The 20,463-nt window shown below is 35.5% G+C and overlaps 1 protein-coding gene across 3 annotated transcripts in view; it reads left to right on the top strand.

Annotated features, from left to right (window-relative positions):
* LOC307164826 (potassium voltage-gated channel subfamily H member 7) overlaps positions 1–20,463 on the top strand; it is a 107,086-nt gene that overhangs the window by 25,075 nt on the left and 61,548 nt on the right. For all 3 annotated transcript variants that reach the window (XM_079881974.1, XM_079881975.1, XM_079881973.1), the window contains one exon: positions 17,619–17,774. In XM_079881974.1, coding sequence (XP_079738100.1) covers positions 17,619–17,774 — 156 coding nt within the window. The remainder of the gene's footprint in view (positions 1–17,618; positions 17,775–20,463) is intronic.

The following is a 20,463-nucleotide window of genomic DNA, read 5'->3' as shown; positions in this document are numbered from 1 at the left end:
AACTGGAGAGCAGCAGCGCTGATGAATGGTCAAAGATGTCCATCTAGTGCATATTTACATAGAAAAACAATTAAAAAGCAGCGGTGTTTACTGTTAACAGTCCAGAGTAACCGCGTCATCTCCATAAGAACTTTATTATTGGCCCAAAGGTGTCCGGACCGGTAATTTAAATTTTTTGTTCACAAAAAATGTGAAGCATACCGGTAATTTACTGGTAATGCTACAACTTCTCATACTGGTAAATTGCCAGAACTGATTTACTGGTAGCTTTGAAAAGGTTCTGTTCACACATGATGTCTTTACTGTAATTTGCCGGTAATTTACCAGTTAAGACTGTAATCTTGCACCCAGCGCAATTGACTTTGTGGACCGACACATGTATCATTCCTACTTTGCACCCGCGCACAGCGGACTTTTCCCTCCACAGACAGACGTCGGTAAATTAGGGAATGAACTTGCGCTCCCGGGGGCGGTTCAGCGAAAAGAGGAGGCGTGTTCCGGCGCAAACGTTCCCTGGTGCTATTTTGCAGTTTCAGAAAACAATTCCGCCACAGACTGGGAAACCTCGTCTAAAGTCAGTGGCGCGTTTTCAGATGCTATTTTAAGGGCGCATGCTTGGCCATAATGTAGCGTGTGCACAACACGCATACACTTTGCTTCTCTCATCTACACAGATGCAGCAGTTCACATTTTTGCAAACCATACATAATTACAAGGAAAAATATTACCACACGAGGGAAATCATTGTGGTGTCCACAAACATGTGAAAAAATAGGCATAAATCTAGCTTACACATTTACCCAAATTATTATACGCCTGTTTAACCGAAGCTAATTTGGGTGGGTTTCTCCATCCCCAATGTCACTTCTCTGTGTTTTACGGCCCTGACGAGAACGTCGGTCTCCTCGGCTGTGAACCGCTCCTGGCGTGCTATTGTTATAATAGCAATCCGCCATGGAACAAGCGTGCCTGCTCTTAAAGGGAATGTGAGATGTCGCTCTGATTGGTTTATTTCACGTTACGCCCAAACCACACCTATGAGTAATGAAGCTACTTCAGACCAACACATTTTAGATTTGCGTCGGGCGCAAGAGTCATTTATCCCGCTGGTATAATAGCAACAGCGCCCGAGATCCGCCCACAAAGTTACTTCCGTTTCGCGTTTGATACTTAAGTTTCAGATCGTTAAAATAGGGCCCTTAGTGTGAAAGGCGCTATACATGATCGTCTGGTGTCTAGATTTGACTCTGGAAGTGTGATTGTTTTAGTAATAGCACACCGAAGAGTAGGGCTGGGCGATAAATCGATTTTATCGATTAATTCGAATTTGCAGTTTACGTCGATTTTTTTGAATGAAAATCGGTTTTCTCTTTAACATTCGCCGACGCTCCCCTCTGGGCTCCCGTAGCTCCGAACGGGCTCAGCTCTTCCCCCGCGCGTTTGGCATAGAGATACACAAACAACACGGCAAGACCGCGGCAGCACAAACACACCCGCCAAAAAACAATCTACAGTCTTACAAACTGAATCTGCAGGGCTGCCAACTCTCACGAATTCACCGTGAGACTCACGCAATCGTCACTTTTTACACGCTCTCACGCTACACATCCATTTTCTCACGCAGAGAAAAATCGCGAAGCAAAGAGGACACTGACACCGACAGACAAGACAGAGAAGGTTACTATTGCTATGAAACAAATTCTCAGCTCTCAGATTCTGTCGATTTAATTACGAAATTCAAACAATAAACACCGTTTTGGCGCTTGACAGATCGCTGACAGAGTTCAAGCGGCACGTGAACCGATCATCTGTTACTCTTTACTACTAGTTACTAGTAGGCTAAATAAACACGAATGATCAATAGGTAATTTGAAAGATACAGTTCAACTTACCGAAATGAAATAAAATCGATCGATCTGTGTTTTTCAACTGCGGAAAGAGGTCTAACAGCTAGAGGACAATATGTCACGTGAAGTTACTTTTACCTCTGGAAAGCCCATTAATGACCATCGCACGTTAGTTGGACTTTAAAATAATTGCTGTAGAGAGTAGTATTTTGTTAAATATGATAACTATATTACCTATTTATTATATTTTTACCTATATCATTAAAATATTAGAATGTTGAACTTGTTATTATAAAAAAACGCATAATATTTCATTTGAGATGTTATTTTTAACCTTTAATAATAATACCAGCTGACAGGGCTTTAAATTAACATGTATCTACTGTACCTAGTATTTATCCAAAGGAATCGATATTGAATCAAGATCAGAATCAAATCACAAGAATTGAATTGAAATGAAATTGTGAAAGCAATAATAAAAACAGTAGCATACCAGTGATTGTACCATGTAAACATTGTGTTGTCACTAAACTAAACTAAAATTCTGTTTAGTTACCAAATGTTTTGACGATCACAATACACTTTATTGTGATGTACATTTTTTTTCACGTTCCCCACCAATCCCAATCCATCCATTTCATGTTCTGTTCTGTTCTGTTCTGTTATGTTCTGTTATGTTACATTTTCACTGTTTACAAAGGCAGGGCCTGCCATCTTGTCTTTTTGGCTTGTTGTTTCTGATTGCACTTTAACCCCAAGGGGAAAATCCAAATCAAATCCCAGAAGGGAAAATCAAAACAAAATAAAGTTAAAAATTGTTTTGAACAATTTCTTTGTCATTTGCAGATTGATTTTAAGTAGGGGAAGAAAAAAAAATCGGTTTAAATCGTAAATCGAGTTTTTTGTGAAAAAATCGGGGATTTTTTTTTTAGGCCATATCGCCCAGCCCTACCGAAGAGTAACTCTTTATTGTGGTGTACTGAAGAGGTTTAGTCTCATAGCTGTGTGACAGCTGACTGTACGAGAACAGCTCTGTCCTAACTGACGTGCTCAATGCTGAAGCCCAGGGGAAGAGGGAGAGCGTAGTGAGCTGGAAAAACAGTCGATAAGGCGTCTCAGTTGTGCCATCAGGTATAGACAGAGGAGACCAGAGCATGCAATGGACCCTATTCACAGACTGAAGCTATGTTTACATCCTACTATTTTTATGCAAATTTAAATATATTGCATGAAAAATGTTGGATGGAAATGCCAAGATGTGCATACATTCTAAAAGTGTGCATAAAAAAACATATGCACTCAAGTTAGGTGTGTATTTTTATTTTGTTTTTCAAAAAGAAGACGGTGGGACCATTGGACCAATTTCATTGCACAGCATAGTCGTTCTGAAATGCCTGAGGCAAAGCCTGCCATCAAAATGGTTGTTTATAATGAATGACCTTCTAGAACTGTCACCATTGCGTTCCCAAACACCAGCATCCGAACGCAAGAGAACATGATGCCATTTATTGCGTTTCGTCTGTGCGCTCTGAGATGTCATTTATGATTTATGAAAAAGAGCAACTTCCAATTTTCCTACAGATATTTTGCAGCAATTTCCCAGGAAGTGACAATTTTGTTCTCTTGAACACATGGGATGGAAACGCTGCTTTATTCGCAAATGTTTTATATGATACAGTATACCAATTTTACGCTTGCGTTAAATTTGCAACTTTGGATGGAAACATAGCTTGTGATTACACATTTCCACAGTTATCAACATCACAAATCTAGTAAGTTTATCATATTTTCATTTTTTTAAAATGTAATATATTTTATAACGCTATACTTTTTGTTTTGCATTACGTTGGCAGTAAATTGCAAAAAAACGAATTAATGCTGACAACAAATTGGACATTACTCTCTTTTATGAACAATCTCTCAATCTTTTGGAGTAATTTATGGGTTTTTCATCTGGTATTGGAGCAAAAATGTTATTTTTATATTTGCTTGAAGTTTATGCTTCTGAGAACTCCGGAAATGTGAAAAGGGCCCATACAAATATCAGAACCAGTTGCATAAGAAAAAACTGCAACTGAATGATTTATGATTAGGTGGAAATACAAAATACAAAGACAACATGTTCTATTGCGTTGTTCTCACTGGATGCATGCAAACACACACACACACAGCACAACCAGTGTAGTCTGAATCACTTAATGACTCTTATGAGCCAATTCCATGGTAAATATATATATATATGAAGAGTTCAGATGCAAAAGCCTCTAAGTGCCATCTGAAATTTTCTTCTAGAATGGTCATTTATATCAAGCTCGTTTATTTAAGTTCAGTAATTTCACTTAAATGACAATTAATAGGTCATTTTCATTGCCATTTAAGTGAAATTACTGAACTTAAATATACAAGCTTGATAAAAATGATCATTCTAGAAGAAAATTTCAGATGGCACTTAGAGGCTTTTGCATCTGAACTCTTCATATATACATATATATATATATATATATATATATATATATATATATATATATATATATATATATATATATATATATATATTGGGGGGTTAATAACAAAATGCATTTTTCTCTATTAACGACCATTCAAAAGTAGCCGTGCATTCTGAAAACATATTTGATTAAATATCACAAAAAAATCTTTGAAGGCTGTTAACATTGTGTTTTCAATGGTGAAAGTGACAGCTGAGAAACTGTTCTAAAGAAATGCTTAAAGAAAGGATGTTCCTGTACAGATTAAAGCTTACCTGTCATCTGACTTCTGTAACATGAATCAGGTCACTGGATACACCAGCGCTATAGTCCTGCTCAACCTGAGTGTCAAGGGTTAACTGCTGAAATCTGTGGGGGGCTCTTAAGTATTTAACAAGGCTATCTTTCCTTCCTGGAACTTGAGAAGAGTCTGGAAACGTATGTACAGTAGTCACTTATATTGCTTTAATATTTTCTGTGTTATTGCTGTGACAACAAATCTACTGCATTACCACAACACACATCTATAATGAGCAGCGGAGAGTGAAATGAAGGATTTTTGGTGACAGATGGAGAAACAGAGAAGAAAATTGTTCCTTCAATTTTCTCAGAGATCACAGACTGATGACTGTAATTTTACTGGTAAGGCGTGTCATTTCTGTCACTAGCAGCACCAAACAAAATTGCAAAAATAATGGCCACCCCAGATTCATGCCATTGGTGGGGTGTGTGTTGTTATGTCTGCTTGTGACAGAAACTATACACACTTTACCTTTAAATCACAGTCACACAAAGTGCACTCCTCACCTTTAAAGGGATAGTTCAAACCAACATGTAAAATCTGTCATCATTTACTCACCCTCATGTAATTGCAAAACTGTATAGTCTCTTTCTTCTGTCAGAAAAAGGAGCTTAGCTGAATTTATGAGCGCTTCTCTTACACACAATGAAACTGTATAGGGATCAAGCACTCTCCATGTCTGAAAAGGACAATATCATAAACGTACACAAGCTTTGTGTGAGGCAAAACAAATAAACTGAAATGTAAGTTATGTCCATTGTTCTTAAGGAATATTTAAGGAATTTAAAATTTGACAACAAACAGTTAATTAGATCTGACTTGGAATGTTGATTGCTTTTTCAAATGTGCTTAAAACATTTAAAAGGTAATACAATGTTTCAAATTTTGTTAACAAAATGGCCTTTTTATCATTGGAGGATGTTAAATGACAATATTGTTTATCATAGTAATGATGTGTTGTTGTTCATACCGCTGGATGCATTAACGTCTGACAAATTTATAATTTGACCATGAATGGGATGTATCACCTGTAATACTATAGATAATATTATTCAGTCTAATTTGACAAGGATTACTTTTTTGCCTCTGAAAATGAACATTCTGGAGGGGAAAGTTTTATCCAAAGCAACTGACAGATGAACAATGGAATTGCAAAAACCTGTTTTGGTTGAACAATTTTGCTTTGCTGCATCTTGTGGCACCTAAATTCCACACTTCAATATTTAATATCCTTTTGTTGATAATATGACTGACTTTTGTCTTTATGATTCTGGTGCTTGTCATCCATATTTTTTTTATCAAGCTGTGAAAAATGTTTAATCAAAGTCGCTCCAAATTCATAAAGTGCTCAACTTGGTTGCATCACTGGACATGCCCAAACATGTCGAAAAAGTCAAATCTCATTAAAAAATATAAAAGACTTTTGTTTGCTGTGTGTAAATGCCCCTAATGTGCTATTTTAAAGGCTCCTAATTTTGTTTTGCAGTTCTCCTAGAATAGGTTTACATGCATATAAGGTCAAAAAATGCTTTAATTTTCTCATAATATACATTACAGCATCACCTCATTTCTCAAAAATGTCTGAAATGTTTCGATCAAGGATTCGGTCTCTCTTAACCCCTCCTTTCCTAGAGCCTACTCTGCTCTGATTGGTCAGAAGGCTTAGTCTGTTGTGATTGGTCGACCACTTACATTTCATGTCGGAAACCGTTTACCATGTTTAGCCATTACCATGACTTTCAGATATATCATTCTCAGAACTTAATACACAGGGATACGGACAGTAATGATGGCGTCGGTTTTATCATATCACTTCATCCTTTTAAAGTTCATCAAAGTAAACACGTCGACAACACGAACCAAACTCTTCCAGTCTCAGCTACAGCTACAGAGTTTGAGGGCGGGGCAAAGTAGACATTGTTCTCCAGCAGCCAATTAAAAACATAGGCTGGCATTATGCAAATTTGTTACATATTCAAGTAGGAAGTTGAATATGTTATCGAGACTGGAATTAGACGACTCATTTCAGGGAGTTCAGAATCGATTCTTCTGGGACACAAGAAACCCATTTATTATGCACTTTCAAACTTTGCAGACCTTTTACATTCACAAACAGCTCTATTACACACGACATGAAAGATAATATCTGACAAATCATAATTGGGGCACTTTCAATCACATTACCCCGCTGCATTCACACACTAAAGCTGCACTTTAAACACACACTAATGCACATGACAGTCCTGTGGATTAGAGGTGACTTTCAGCATGGGTCGGGATGTAAGGAGATCTCTTCATTCAACTAGTGTTTGGTCCATCTGTCTCTGCTCTGAATGCCCAGACACACAGCGATCCCAGCCAGACACGCCAGGTACCAACTACTGATGCCCGCTATGCAACTTTAAAAAAATAAAGCATTATCCCCTGGTTTTGCAGATAAGGCTTAAGCCTAGTCCAGACTTAAATGCATGTTTGAGCTGTTTTAACTGAAAGCAATTTGCACTAATACATCTTAAAATATGTCAGTGTCATTGTTTTGTCTCAAGATGCACATCAGCAGTGTTATTTTATTTTCTTAAGGACCGTTTATAAAAGCTACATAGAAGTCCTAATTGAACTAATCCTGGCTTAATCTAAACCCTGTCTGTGAAACCAGGCCTATATGAAAACCAGATCCTTTTTTTCCATTTTGTGACACCAATGGTGCAGAATTCTAACGAAAACTAAACAAATTCATTACTTTAAATAAAATAAACATTAACTTAAATAAAATTAAATATATAAAAGATTAAACTTTTTTTATTTCTGATTAATTTGCATTTAGTTTAAGTTGAAGTACTAAAATAACTAAAACTAGATAGACAAAAACTACTTTTTTTTAATGACAAAACCACTCAACAAAATTACTAAAATTGTATCTAAATTTCAAATGAAAAATTTTTGAATTAAATAAAATCTAATTCAAAATATGAATAAAAACTATAATAGATCAATGATACTAAAATAACACTGGCTGAAATCACATGCTTAATTTCTAAACGTATTTTTAAAATTAATTCAATGTTTTACATTTTTGTATTTTTATTTTATATATACAGTACATTTTATCTTTATATATATATATATATATATATATATATATTTAAATGAAACATCTGTACACTCCAATTTTTATTTTTATTTTATTTTATTTTTTGTGTGAAGATTTATTAATTTCAATAGTAGTAAAATTCCATCAAACTGACTCAAGAGTAAAAATTTTTAATTGAGTAAAAAAAAAACCTAGAGCTTAATAAAACATTTTGTATAAATCTTAATGGAACAAATATGTACATTTATGAATACAAATCACATAAACTAAATGGTCACTTCCCTGGCTCCATTAAGATTTAGACAAAATGCTCAAAGGTCTTGTCTGTGTCCTAACCTTCCTCTTGACCTCTTTCCCTTAACTTTACCTGCATCAAGACACTAGATCGTTGTGTATCACATCTCTGTCACAATGTCTGTGGTGTCTTTTACCGGTGTCCCGGTCAGGACGTGCGAGAACTGAGACTAATTACACACACACTTTACTAGCACTATCACGTTAATCCCTCTAAACAAACAAGAGACGCAGTTCAGTAATGTTTAGAATATAACTATCTTTAATTGTTGCTTATGAATAATGTAAAACGCACAGTCTGTACATGTAAAAAAAACAGCACATAAGTAAGTAACAGTATTAGTAAGTTAAGTATTAGATTTATAACAGTACAAGTATTACAGTACTTTCAGTAGATTTGATTAATTTGGTGACATTAGTTATTTTTGTCATTCTAACACATCAGTTTGATCAATTTATACATGATAATGTGGACATTTAATATATGTAGAATATATAATAGGTTAGAATATGAAAACAATCTTTAAGTTGATGTCCTCATGCAAGTTGACTAATAATCTTTCACTAAGCAATGATTAAAAAAACACCTCTTCTTGTCATTGTGTAAATAATCAGGAAATAATGAATAAAGTGGAAGTTTATGAGAGCATACAGTGCTATGCATAAGTTTAGACACCCATACTAAAGTTGACTAAAAAGAGGAATAAAAAATCATATTTTGGAAACTGAACTTAATGCCTTAATTTAAAAAATTAGGAAAAATCCAACCTTTAAGGACACCAATTTTCTTTGTGAATGAATAATGTAACGTAAATAAATAAATGTTCTTCCTTAAAATACAGGGTGCATAAGTTTGGACACCCCTATGTTAAATTCCCATAGAGGCAGGCAGATTTTTATTTTTAAAGGCCAGTTACTTCATGGATCCAGGATACTATGCATCCTGATAAAGTTCCCTTGGCCTTTGGAATTAAAATAGCCCCACATCATCACATAGCCTTCACCATACCGAGAGATTGGCATGGCTTTATTTCAGTTAGCCTAAAAGCTAGTTTGATTTGCATTGAGAGATGATCTTATGGAAAGTACTCCATGCCAATCTCTAGGTATGGTGAAGGCTATATGATGATGTGGGGCTATTTTAATTCCAAAGGCCAAGGGAATTTTATCAGGATGCATAGTATCCTAAAATAATAATAATAAAAAATACTTAAAAATAAAAATCTGCCTGCCTCTATGGGAATTTAACATAGGGGTGTCCAAACTTATGCACCCTGTATTTTAAGGAAGAACATTTATTTATTTACGATACATTATTCATTCACAAAGAAAATTGGTGTCCTTAAAGGTTGGAGTTTTCCTAATTTTTTTAATTAAGGCATTAAGTTCAATTTCCAAAAGATGATTTTTTATTCCTCTTTTTAGTCAACTTTAGCATGGGTGTCTAAACTTATGCATAGCACTGTATTTCTGGTGCATAATTAGCCGAATAAAAACACATATTTAAGAGTTCAAACGGTCGTGCAGAACAGGACTGACCCTGTTTAGTTAGTGTGGTAAAGTTGTAGATGTACTAGTTGTCAAGCAGCAATACGAGCCCAAACATGTCAAACACACAGACTGCAAGTGGATACACACTCTGCGTCATTGTTCTATAATTAATTAGAGAAAGAGTCATCGTAGTGCCATTAGTGATGCTGTGAACTCAAATGCCATGATTTTAACATTATAATTCATTGGTGAGGACCTCATTTGTAAATGAGCATTTAAATCAGAAAAGAATTGACTGAATGCATCACATTCTCTACAAAAATGGTGTGAATTTTTAAGCGGACCTATTATGTTTTTTTTTGTTTTTTTCATGTTCATCTTTCTTTATGAAAAAAAAAAAAAGCATAAAAGCTCTGAAAGTCCCTCCAGTGGGAGTTATTCTCTACTGAAACTCCTGATACTCCCTGAAACGCCTCCATTGTAGTCTTGAGTTTTCTTCCGGGAACGAACACGTCACAATATTCCTCATTTAAATAATTAATACGCAGAATAAAGGGGCGGGGCCTGGTTGAGTTAGTTAGTAGTGTGTTGAAACTGGCGGTTATGGAAAGGGGCGGGACATTTCCCAAACACACTCGAAGTGCTCGACCAATCACAATACACTGATCCAGTCGACCAATCATAGCACAGTGTGCTTTTCAGAAGGAGGGGCTTCATAGAGACAGGAACTAAACAGAGCGTTACTGACAGACTGGGAAGAGACGAGCTGCAATAATGTCAGATATGGGGAAAAATAATGTGTTTTTTGGACATTCAAGCATTCTAGTAGCGCCCAAAAACAGAATCAAGACTTTGTAAAAGGGTATAATATAGTATATTAGTGCTATTAGTGCATTATATGTCAAACTCGTTAGAGACTAACAAAATGAAAATGTCTGTATGGATGACTGCTCTGAATGGCTACAGTTATATTTAGTCAGACAGCCAGCATGCTGATAATGAAGACTACCAATGTGAGACATCTGAACAGTCTGAGCTCAACAGAGTGCGAATCTTTGATCCGTCTGCAAACGGCACACCAGTTTTCCGCCCTGATGAAGACGGTTGTGTTTGTGAACACACAGATCTTCATAAGAGCTCAGATGCTGAGGGGGGAAACCAGAATGAAAGTAGCCAGAATGTTGCACTGAAAACAAATCTTTAAATACTATATAAAGTGCTATGCTTGAGTATATAGTAGGGGTGTAATGATGTATCCATATGGATCAAAAGACTAACAAGTGTAAAAAAAAAAAAATATATATATATATATAAGTCTATTTTTTATTTTGAAACTCTCATATTATACATATCTGCCCGCAATTTCCTAAAGAAAGATCTCTTGAAAGAGACCACTAGACTTGTTTGACTATTTTAAAAACTGCATACATTTTGAGAAGAAGATTGTTTTGGTTGTGCTTCGGCTCTTCGTGACTGTGCGGATGAATATGGTTATGTCTCATAATTAAAAAGTGAGAGAGAGATTATCCTACGGCTCAAACATTCACTATAGGCTTCAGAGATATAACCAGTTTAGATGGAAAGCTGACTAGCTGAAGACGTTACTGTAGCTTTACACATTAATAGACATGCTACTTCTTTGAAAATTAAAAACTAAAGTGTAATTTAATTAGCATACAGGATTTGTAATTTTCAGAGAGTTACATTACATTCATTACATTGTTTTGTTACATTAAATTGTTATTTTGTGTTTTGGTTGCATTTGTAACTTAATAAAATTAGTAAAATGCTCACAAAATATACAGTAATAATATCAATATATTGATTGCAGGACCCTAAATCTAATCAAATCATAATGGCATTGAAGCATGCTTTTAGTAATGACAGTTATTGTATTGCTGGGAAACATTCGATTTTCACCACTAGCAGATATAGATAAACTCTGGTTAACTGGAATTGAATCTGATTAAACTGGATTGTGGGTGGTTAATGACTAAAAAGCATGTTTTTGCACAAAAATAGCAAACATTTTTAGTTAATTTGCTCTGAACTCCTCTCGTTTTCCCCTGGAGCCACTCATATTTCCATATATGTTTTTTTTTCCATATAAGCAGAACGAGATTTTGTTGAAGTGTTTAACATAAGCAGGATTTAAGCATTGAAATGCCGTCATTTTGAGAGGATCACGTACAGTTTCAGACTTTATGCATACAGAACATCAGAGATCTTCTGAACAGCATTTACTATTTCTTGAATATGCATTATACATTCATAAATTCATCCCACAGGGCTATTTACTGTAAGTGAACTGCATAAAAGCTATATGTGATTAAAGGTTTTTACTGTAAATGTTTTGTCTAATGACCTAAAATATGTGCTTCGTGTGATAACATCTAAATTAAACGGTTTTATTCAAGTCAATTATATTATTTAGTATGAAATCACCAACAAAAGTCATTTTTTGGAGTCAGATCAGATAGAAGTATAAAAGCAAAGATAAATCAAATTTTATTTTTAAGTTAATAAACAATCATTTTATTTTAATAACCTTACAATTAATAAATTTTTAAAAATCATGGAAATATTTATGGTTAATTTATCATTTTCTAGAATGTCTTTTTTCACATTTCATTGTACAATCTCCCAAATTATTTTTGAATGGTTGGACATCATAGACAGCATCTAACAAACAGCACTTTCTATTCAGCAAATCTGACCGATATTGTGTTTAGCGTTAAACAGGCCTAATGCTTAAAGCTGCAGTCCGTAACTTTTTTGTGTTAAAAATTATCCAAAATAATAATAATAATAAAAAACATAACCAGCCAGTGTTCAAAACTCTCTGCTTGCCTTAGCTCGATTCAGATCGGTTAGTAATGTATTAATGTATTTAATAATGATTTTAATTCATAAAGAAGGAGTCCTGGCTAGTAGGCTATATTGCGTGTGAGGATGTTCGAGGTGTAGATTTATAGACTTTTCTCACAGCACTTGAAATAATTAAACTTATAGCGGATCCAGAATGTTTCAAACGACAATCACCAGTGACAACTGGAGATTCACCAGTTGTAAAACCCAAAAGACTTCGGACTTCGGAGTGGCTAGAGAAAAAAAAGACACTGCAATCGGCCCATGCGAAAACAAGGATAAACACTATGGATAAACATCGGCAGGGCTTTTTAAAGGTGGCGTGAACTCCGTGTTTTAAAGGGGTTCAAAACGGACGCAGAGACGGCTTTTTTTTTTTGCTAGACAGGTAAGACATTTCAATAGTTTAATTACGTAATGGTAGCGCACTTGTTCGCTTAATTTACACAGTTACGGAGTTTCCTTTGTTGTGCCTTTCTCGTTTTGCTATTATGGTAAATATGAATTATTTTGTGCTAGCTATGAGAGGGAGAAATTCACCTCTACTCCAAGAAAATCAAACCCGCCTCCTCCGTTGTCAAGTATTGGATCTGAATCAGATCGGTAAAGTGAAAATTGTCCTGACGTAAGATGTTTATATTATGTTATATTATAACACGTTTATGCATAATAGGGATTCCGTTCATACACCTTTTATTTCATAGATTGTTATTTGTTTGTACAATAAGTGACAAAATAATGCCAACATTTTCCTATTTACATGTTGTGATTTGTATAGTCACAGCGTGTACAAATAACAAGGTCACATGACACGCAGCCATCTTCTAACCGTACACATACTGGGAACTATATTCTCAGAAGGCGAAGCACTGCTACTTGGGTGCTACTTGAGTGATTTGTTTGAAAATGTTGCCGTTATTTTGTCACTTATTGGGAGCAGTATGCTAGCTGGAGCCATTTACCTCCAGTCTTTGTGCTAAGCTAGGCTAGCGGTGGGTGCGTCAGACAGAGTTACGGCACGCACGGAGATGAGAAGGGTGTGTGTGGACTTACTCTTTTTAAAGTCCCAAAAAGTCGGCGTGTTCCTTTAATACGCTGCACATTTAATTCGACATTCTGGCTATTTCCAGTCTTGCATTAGGACATCTTCGTAAATGGCTGAAATGATTTTGTGATTGTATCTTGTCATTGACAGGACATGATGTTCTTCATGTTTCAGAGCACTTCTCCTCTGCACGCTCATTAGATTATAGTGAACATGTAGATTAAATTACATTTGAGGAGAGTTGCTGCAGAATATTCCACGTCTCATTTGATCCATTTTTCTCGCTGGTGTTGCGTTAGAAGTATTAATGATACCTGCCGGTGCCGGAGACGTTGATGTACTGCTCAGGATGCGGGAAATGCTTAGTCCAGCATGTTGAGGAAGCCTCCCTAGACCCGTGTCCTAAATGAGCTTCAGCGCTGGTATATTCGGCTCCTGCTGAGTGTGACTGTGACCATGAGGAGTGTGAAAGAATAGTGCTGTTCTGGACCAGATCTCAGTCAGTACATTTCTGCTGATAATACACTTATACATGTATGATGTTGCAAAATATTTCTATTTCAAGGAATTGTAACCAAAATATAATGCAGCACCATGCAACATTGACATCAATAAGCAATGTTTTATATTAGAATGATTTCTGAAGGATCATGTGACACAGAGGACTGGAGTATTGATGCTGAAAATCACAGGAATGAATTACATTTTTAAAATATATATTCAAAAAGAAATAGGTTCTTTTAAATTGTAATAATATTTCACAATATTACTGATTTTACTGCATTTTTAATCCAATAAAGACTGTCAAAGTCATTAAAAATCTTACTTACGCCAAACTTTTTGTCGGTAGTGTATATATGCAAATAAAATAATTTGATCTTGTAATTTGATTTACACCTTAAAAGGGCATTTTGACTGTTTTTAAATAGTGATTAAAATTCATAAAGTTATGTAAAGTTTAAAATGAATACATTCTTGAAAATATATATTTTTTAATTAATAAAAAAATAAATATATATATATATATGAATAAATACTTTACTAAATAAAATTATTAAAAGTTGTGGAAATATGTATAGTCATTTTTTTCTACTTGTGCACAGTTCTAGATGTTTTTATTGTCTAGAAACTGCAATTTGTGTGTACAGTCTTGAACATTATTTTTAAAAATCCTTATCCAGTAATCTTAATTAAATTTGAAAAAGGCATGTAAAGTCAAGGTTCATTAGTTAACATTAGTTATTGTATTAATTAACTTATATGAACTAACAATGAGCAATACATTTGTTACATTATTTATTAATCTTTGTTGATGTTAGTTGATAAAAAATAAAACTACTCATTGTTAGTTCATGCTAGCTCAGGTCCATTAAATAATATATAACTTTTGATATTAATAATGTATTAGTAAATGTTGAAATGAAGTTTTTTGCTTCATTTTGCAATTAAGTTTCTCAATCTGCCCGAGGGAGAATTACGGGTTGTTCATCCCAGTGTTATTTTAGTGTAACTAATTTACTATTACATTTTTTGTAAATATTTTGAATTAAAATTATTATTATTATTTTTTTTATAATGTTTTTATTTTAACTTTTTATTTTTATTTTAAAGTTTTAGTAATTTTGTTGAGTGTTCTTGTTGTCTATATTAGTTATTTGTGTGTATATATATATATTTAGTTTTAGTTTTTAGTCATTTTAGTACTTAAACTAAATGAAATTGAGAAATGTTGCTTTTATTTCAGTTAGTGTTTATTTTATTTCAAGTAATGAACATGTTTTTTGTGATGTTAGTTCTAGTTCTAGTCTGTCTAAAGGCGATTTCTTCCCATTTCCACACACACAAAGCTTTAGATCTCAAGTGACAGACTTCTGCGTGCTGTTATTATTAAAAAACATATTTTTCGGGATTCATTTCTATATTCTCTCTCAGCATCTCCCCTCTTCAAAACTCGGTCCCGTCGGATCCCGCGGTCGTGACTCTCGTCTCGATCAGCGTCCAGGACAGATACTATCTGTTGTATGATACATTCTATTATGTCAGCCACAAGCTTTCATACGGACACCCAAACATTTTAATAATCCTTCAGTCATTTTTTTGTTGTTGTATCCTTTCATCACTAAAGGGGCTTTGGGAGTGGACTGAATGAGAAGGACACAAGGATGGATTGGACTAAAAAAGAAAAAAAAAGTCCATGTGGACAAATTGACTGTGCCTGTCATGCCCTGCTAAGTCCATGCGTATCCGTGTGGGACGCCCTGCAGAAAAACAGCAGCTGAGCAGGGCTAAGCCTGTGGAGAGCCTGTGACCTCTGACCTCTGACCTCTGGGTCTGATTCACCACATTTATCCATGATCACACCCTGCAGCTCTCTCTCTCTCTCTCTCTCTGAGGTTGTGGAGAGGGTATTTGAGTAATGTAGCGTCGGTCTCGGAGAGCAGATGAAAGCTGCCATCACCTCTCTTCAGTCCTTCAGGTTCAGCTCCCGAATCTCACCTTCTCCGGCTGTATAGTGCAAATGAGTGTGTCATGCTTCGGTCCGTCCGCTTTGAAGGAGCTCACAAGAAGAGCACTTTCAGGGGTCTAATTATGTTCTGGTGGGTTTTGTCCTGCAACTATCATTTCTACTGATTATAAAGCTAACATTTTGCAATAATGCTTTGCGAATGTTACAAAGGAAAAGACAGTACAATTTAAAACTATTGATTGGAAACATGGCTTGGTTGAATTCTAATGTAGAATGCGGTGTGTTATTTCTTGATATCAGACGCTGCTAAGTATAACACACCGTTGCCATGGAAAACAGAGCGTTGCTATGGACGCAGGATTCTAACCGTAGAGACGGAACGGAATATTTTCTTTAGCGGAAGCAATACAATCGTTTTTAAATCAATAAACTCCTTTTTAAATCAATATTTTGTGTCAACTTATTGATTTATTTGGTAGGTAGCCATGTAATAAGCGAGATAATGTAGAGCGAGGCGGTTGTTATAGCAAATACAACCCCTTCAGGCTGATTCAAGCTCCGCTTCGCGTCGGGGTCCTGTTCAGCCTGTCGGGGTTGTATTCGCTATAACAACCGCCTTGCTCTACATTATCCCTTACATAACTATTTTATTAAATATATGAAAAATATTTACTTTTTTATTCCAGAACCCAGATCTTCTGCTTTATAGAGAAAGTTGTATTAATTAATGCACTGACAATTCAATTTGATCTTATTCCCCCAAAAACTGATGCCTGATATATGGTAATAAAATAAATATTAAATAAAATATTAAATAAGAAAATCATATCAAAATTTAATATTTAGCTTTTTACTCCCAGTAAAAAAATAATATAATTTTTTTTCTGCAAATTAAAATAGTCCCAAAAGAAGACTGAAAGCCTGGCATTCAAAAACTAACCTCATGTAAAAAAAAAAAAAAAAAAAAAAAAAAAGAAGGAAAAAAAAGTGTATTTCGAAATACTAAAAGGGAATATTTTCAGTGAATAACAGCTTAAATTTGACTTCAGAAAACTTGAAATATAGTCAAATGCGCTGAACTTTGTGTGCTTTTTCTCCACTATAAACAATGGAAAACTATGGTTATTTTATGGAAAAGTTCTGCATGAAAATTCTCTCGAAATGTATACTTTCTGTCTTCCATGGAAAAAATACAGCATATAAGTATGGAACAACATGAACTGCAATCTGTAACAAACTGGGCTTGCAATTTAAGTAAACCAGTAGTCACTTAAAAGTTCAGGGCACTCACAAGGCATTAATGAATAAGGGGAAAAACTGTATCAACACTTGAAAGATAGGCATAAGCAGGTTAACCAACAAAGTATATTGATAACTCAATAGTCAATCATAAAAATGAACACTTATCCGAGAGTCCTTGATCAAATAGTCTTATGTGTGAATCCTTAGTCCAAAAAATGAATCAAAATGTCCAGGGAAATTGCCACTTTTCCTTTGAAATGAAACCATTTTTATGATAAGTAGAGTACCTTGTAATGGTGATTTAGTTCTCTGTTTCATCCGCTTGATTATAATCTTCAGCTCTCAGAATGAGCAATCGTAGCATGTGTCTTCATGAACAAGTGATATGTGGTCCAGACAGCAGACGAGTGCTGGTCACGGGACCACATCAGCCAGATCAGAGTTGTGCTTTTGGGAATGAAACACGTCTTCATCTTCCTCTTGTAGGATCAGACTTCCAGTGCAACACTCACATCATCCCAGTGAAGAACCAGGAAGGAGTTGTGATGATGTTCATCCTGAACTTCGATTATGTTCTAGACGAGGAGAGCATGGACTCTATGGAGAGACTGGACATCAGCCCGCCTGCCAAATCTGAGATCAGTGAGTGCAAACACTTTTCATTATTAGTATCATGTTTTCTTTGCCAGATTGGTTTCTAACATAGATTTTCAATATTAGCAGATCCTTCCACAAATATTTTCCCCATCTTTTTCCTCCAGAAGCATTTTTAAAAATCATTCAATCAAGAGTTAAACCATGATCCAAACTAACCAGCTCTGAAATTAATCACATTTTTAACTTTTATCTGAAGCGTGTGTGTATGCGTATGTGTATGTGTGTATGCGTATGTGTGTGTTTGAGTGAGTGAGTGTGTGTGTGTGTGTGTGTGTGTGTGTGTGTGTGTGTGTGTGTGTGTGTGTGTGTGTGTGTGTGTGTGTGTGTGTGTGTGTGTGTGTGTGTGTGTGTACTTGTACAACTATCTTTGTGAGGACCAGTTTGAGTTTTAGACCACTGGAGTGAGGACAGAGAGAGTACAGTGAGGACATTTTGGCCGGTCCTCTCTTTCTGAGAGTCTTTAAAGGCCTGTTTGAGGGTCAAGACTTGGTTTTAGGGATAAGGTTATAATGAGGTTAAGGGTCGGTTTAGGGTCAGAGTTCGGGTTAGGCACTTAGTTGTGATGGGTAAGGTTAGGGTAAGCGGCTAGAGATTGCATTGTGTCAATGAATGTCCTCATAAAGATAGATGTACAAGAATGTGTGTGTGTGTGTGTGTGTGTGTGTGTGTGTGTGTGTGTGTGTGCGTTTGGGAAGTCTCATAAATAAGAGTCTTATAATTAAGAAGTCTCATAAATAAATGCAGCATCAATGCTGCATTTATTTGATCAAAAATACAGTAAAAACTATAATATTGTGAAATATCATTACAATTTAAATTTCTGTTTTCTGTTGTAATAAATAGTCAAATGTAATTTATTTCTGTGATTTAAAGCTGAATTTTCAGCGTCATTTTCAGTCTTCAGTGTCACATGATCTTCCAGAAATCATTCTAATATGATGATTTGAAGATCAAGACTTATATAAAGATAAATATAAAGACTGATTTATTATCAATGTTGAAACCAGTTGTGCTGCATAATATGTTTGTGGAAACATGTTTTTTCAGGATTCTTTGGTGAACGGAAAGTTTACTAATATTCCTATTTTGACTTCCTGCTGTTGTGCTCTATAGAGAAAGGTTTTGTTTGCTAATGCATTGACAACAAATCTGAAACTTTTCCTATTCCACTTTTATGTGTGTAAATAACCTCCAGAAATGTCTCTAATAATCTTTGATTGACGGAATTAAAATCATGCAGGAATCACTTTGCGACTTCCCAGTGACTCCTTCACGACCGCACCTCCGCTGTGCTAAACCAGCCGTTGTAATCAGTCGTGTTCAGACCAGTGACTGAAGTGGAAGTGCTTTGACCGGCCGGCGTGTGGAGCGGTTGAGCGCAGTGGGTGTTTCTCAACAGAGCGTGTTAATTAGACAGGAGGCTCTTGCTGAGACTCTCAGAAGCAGGTGGGATGTTGGCTTCGTCTCCTCTCGGATCACATGAGGGACGCTTTCGTAACTGGCTTCATATCAAGGATTTAACACGCTCACCAGTGTGAGCGGCTTTAGTTCCCGGCCTGCAGAACAATACAATATGGTCTTCTTTTTGTCATCTCAGGTAGACAGGATTCTGTCGGGAACCTTGGGTGATCTGAATTAGGGCTGCACAATATATATAATATATATATCGAAATATCACGATATTCATATCGCAACGGCTTGCAATAACTGGGGTCATGAACAAAAGACAAAGAGAAAATCACTCACTGCTCTTGGCTGAATAACTTTTGTAGCTTTAATAAGAATCAGTATATATTTAATTCATACAGTGAAAACTGAGTGTTTTATTTTTACATTTGATTATTCAGTTTCTGTTGTTTAATAAACCTAATGTAGGATAACCTGTGGTTTACACTGATGTTAAAATAACACTTAAAATAACACAGTAAAACACTTCTGTTCACTTTCAGAAGCTGTAGGGATGTTTTCCTGTCACAAAAAGAATGTGAAACACATGTAGGTTATATAATTTTAAATATATTTTAAGGATAATTTAAGTTTATTTTAAGCATTATCGTATCGAATATCGCATTATTTAATGAGTTATCGCATATCGCATTTTTCTCCAATATCGTGCAGCCCTAATCTGAATGACACGTAAAGTGACCAATCGCAGTTAGTTGTGTTTTTGAATGCTGATTAGGAGCTGGTCCATCTGAAATAGACACAGAAAATAGACTGAAGACTGTCTGATCATAATTATGATCCATCAAAAAAGTCTAGAACATTTCACAGGCAGAAAAAAGCATAAGCATTCTGTTCATGTATGTCTAGTTTGCTGTCTACTGAGAGGCGGTTTTGTCAAAAACTACATCTGGATCGGATTCAGAACGATGATTAAAACACAGATGGTGTAGATCGAGTCCATCAACACCCGTAAAGCTTCACAGTCCTGTAGCTCGTCCCGGGTCGACATTTCATTCGGTAACATTAGGCCGTTTTGATTTATATGCCGTTTAATATGTTTGATGATCGCTTCATTTTACATGTGCATGTGCTTACATACAGTACGTATGATATCGCTTGTTTCTGCTGCTTGTTCACCTGTGTTTTGATCAGGAGATTCTCTACTCTTTCAGAAGATGTGTAATAGCGCCCCCTACCGTGTTACAGTGAAAACACAGAAATCCGGCAA

The sequence above is a fragment of the Squalius cephalus genome (genome assembly GCF_949319135.1).
Source record: "Squalius cephalus genome assembly, chromosome: 9".
NCBI classification, from domain to species: Eukaryota; Metazoa; Chordata; class Actinopteri; order Cypriniformes; family Leuciscidae; genus Squalius; species Squalius cephalus.
The sequence above is the reverse complement of the archived record's forward strand: the minus strand, read 5'-3'. Positions and strand labels throughout refer to the sequence as shown.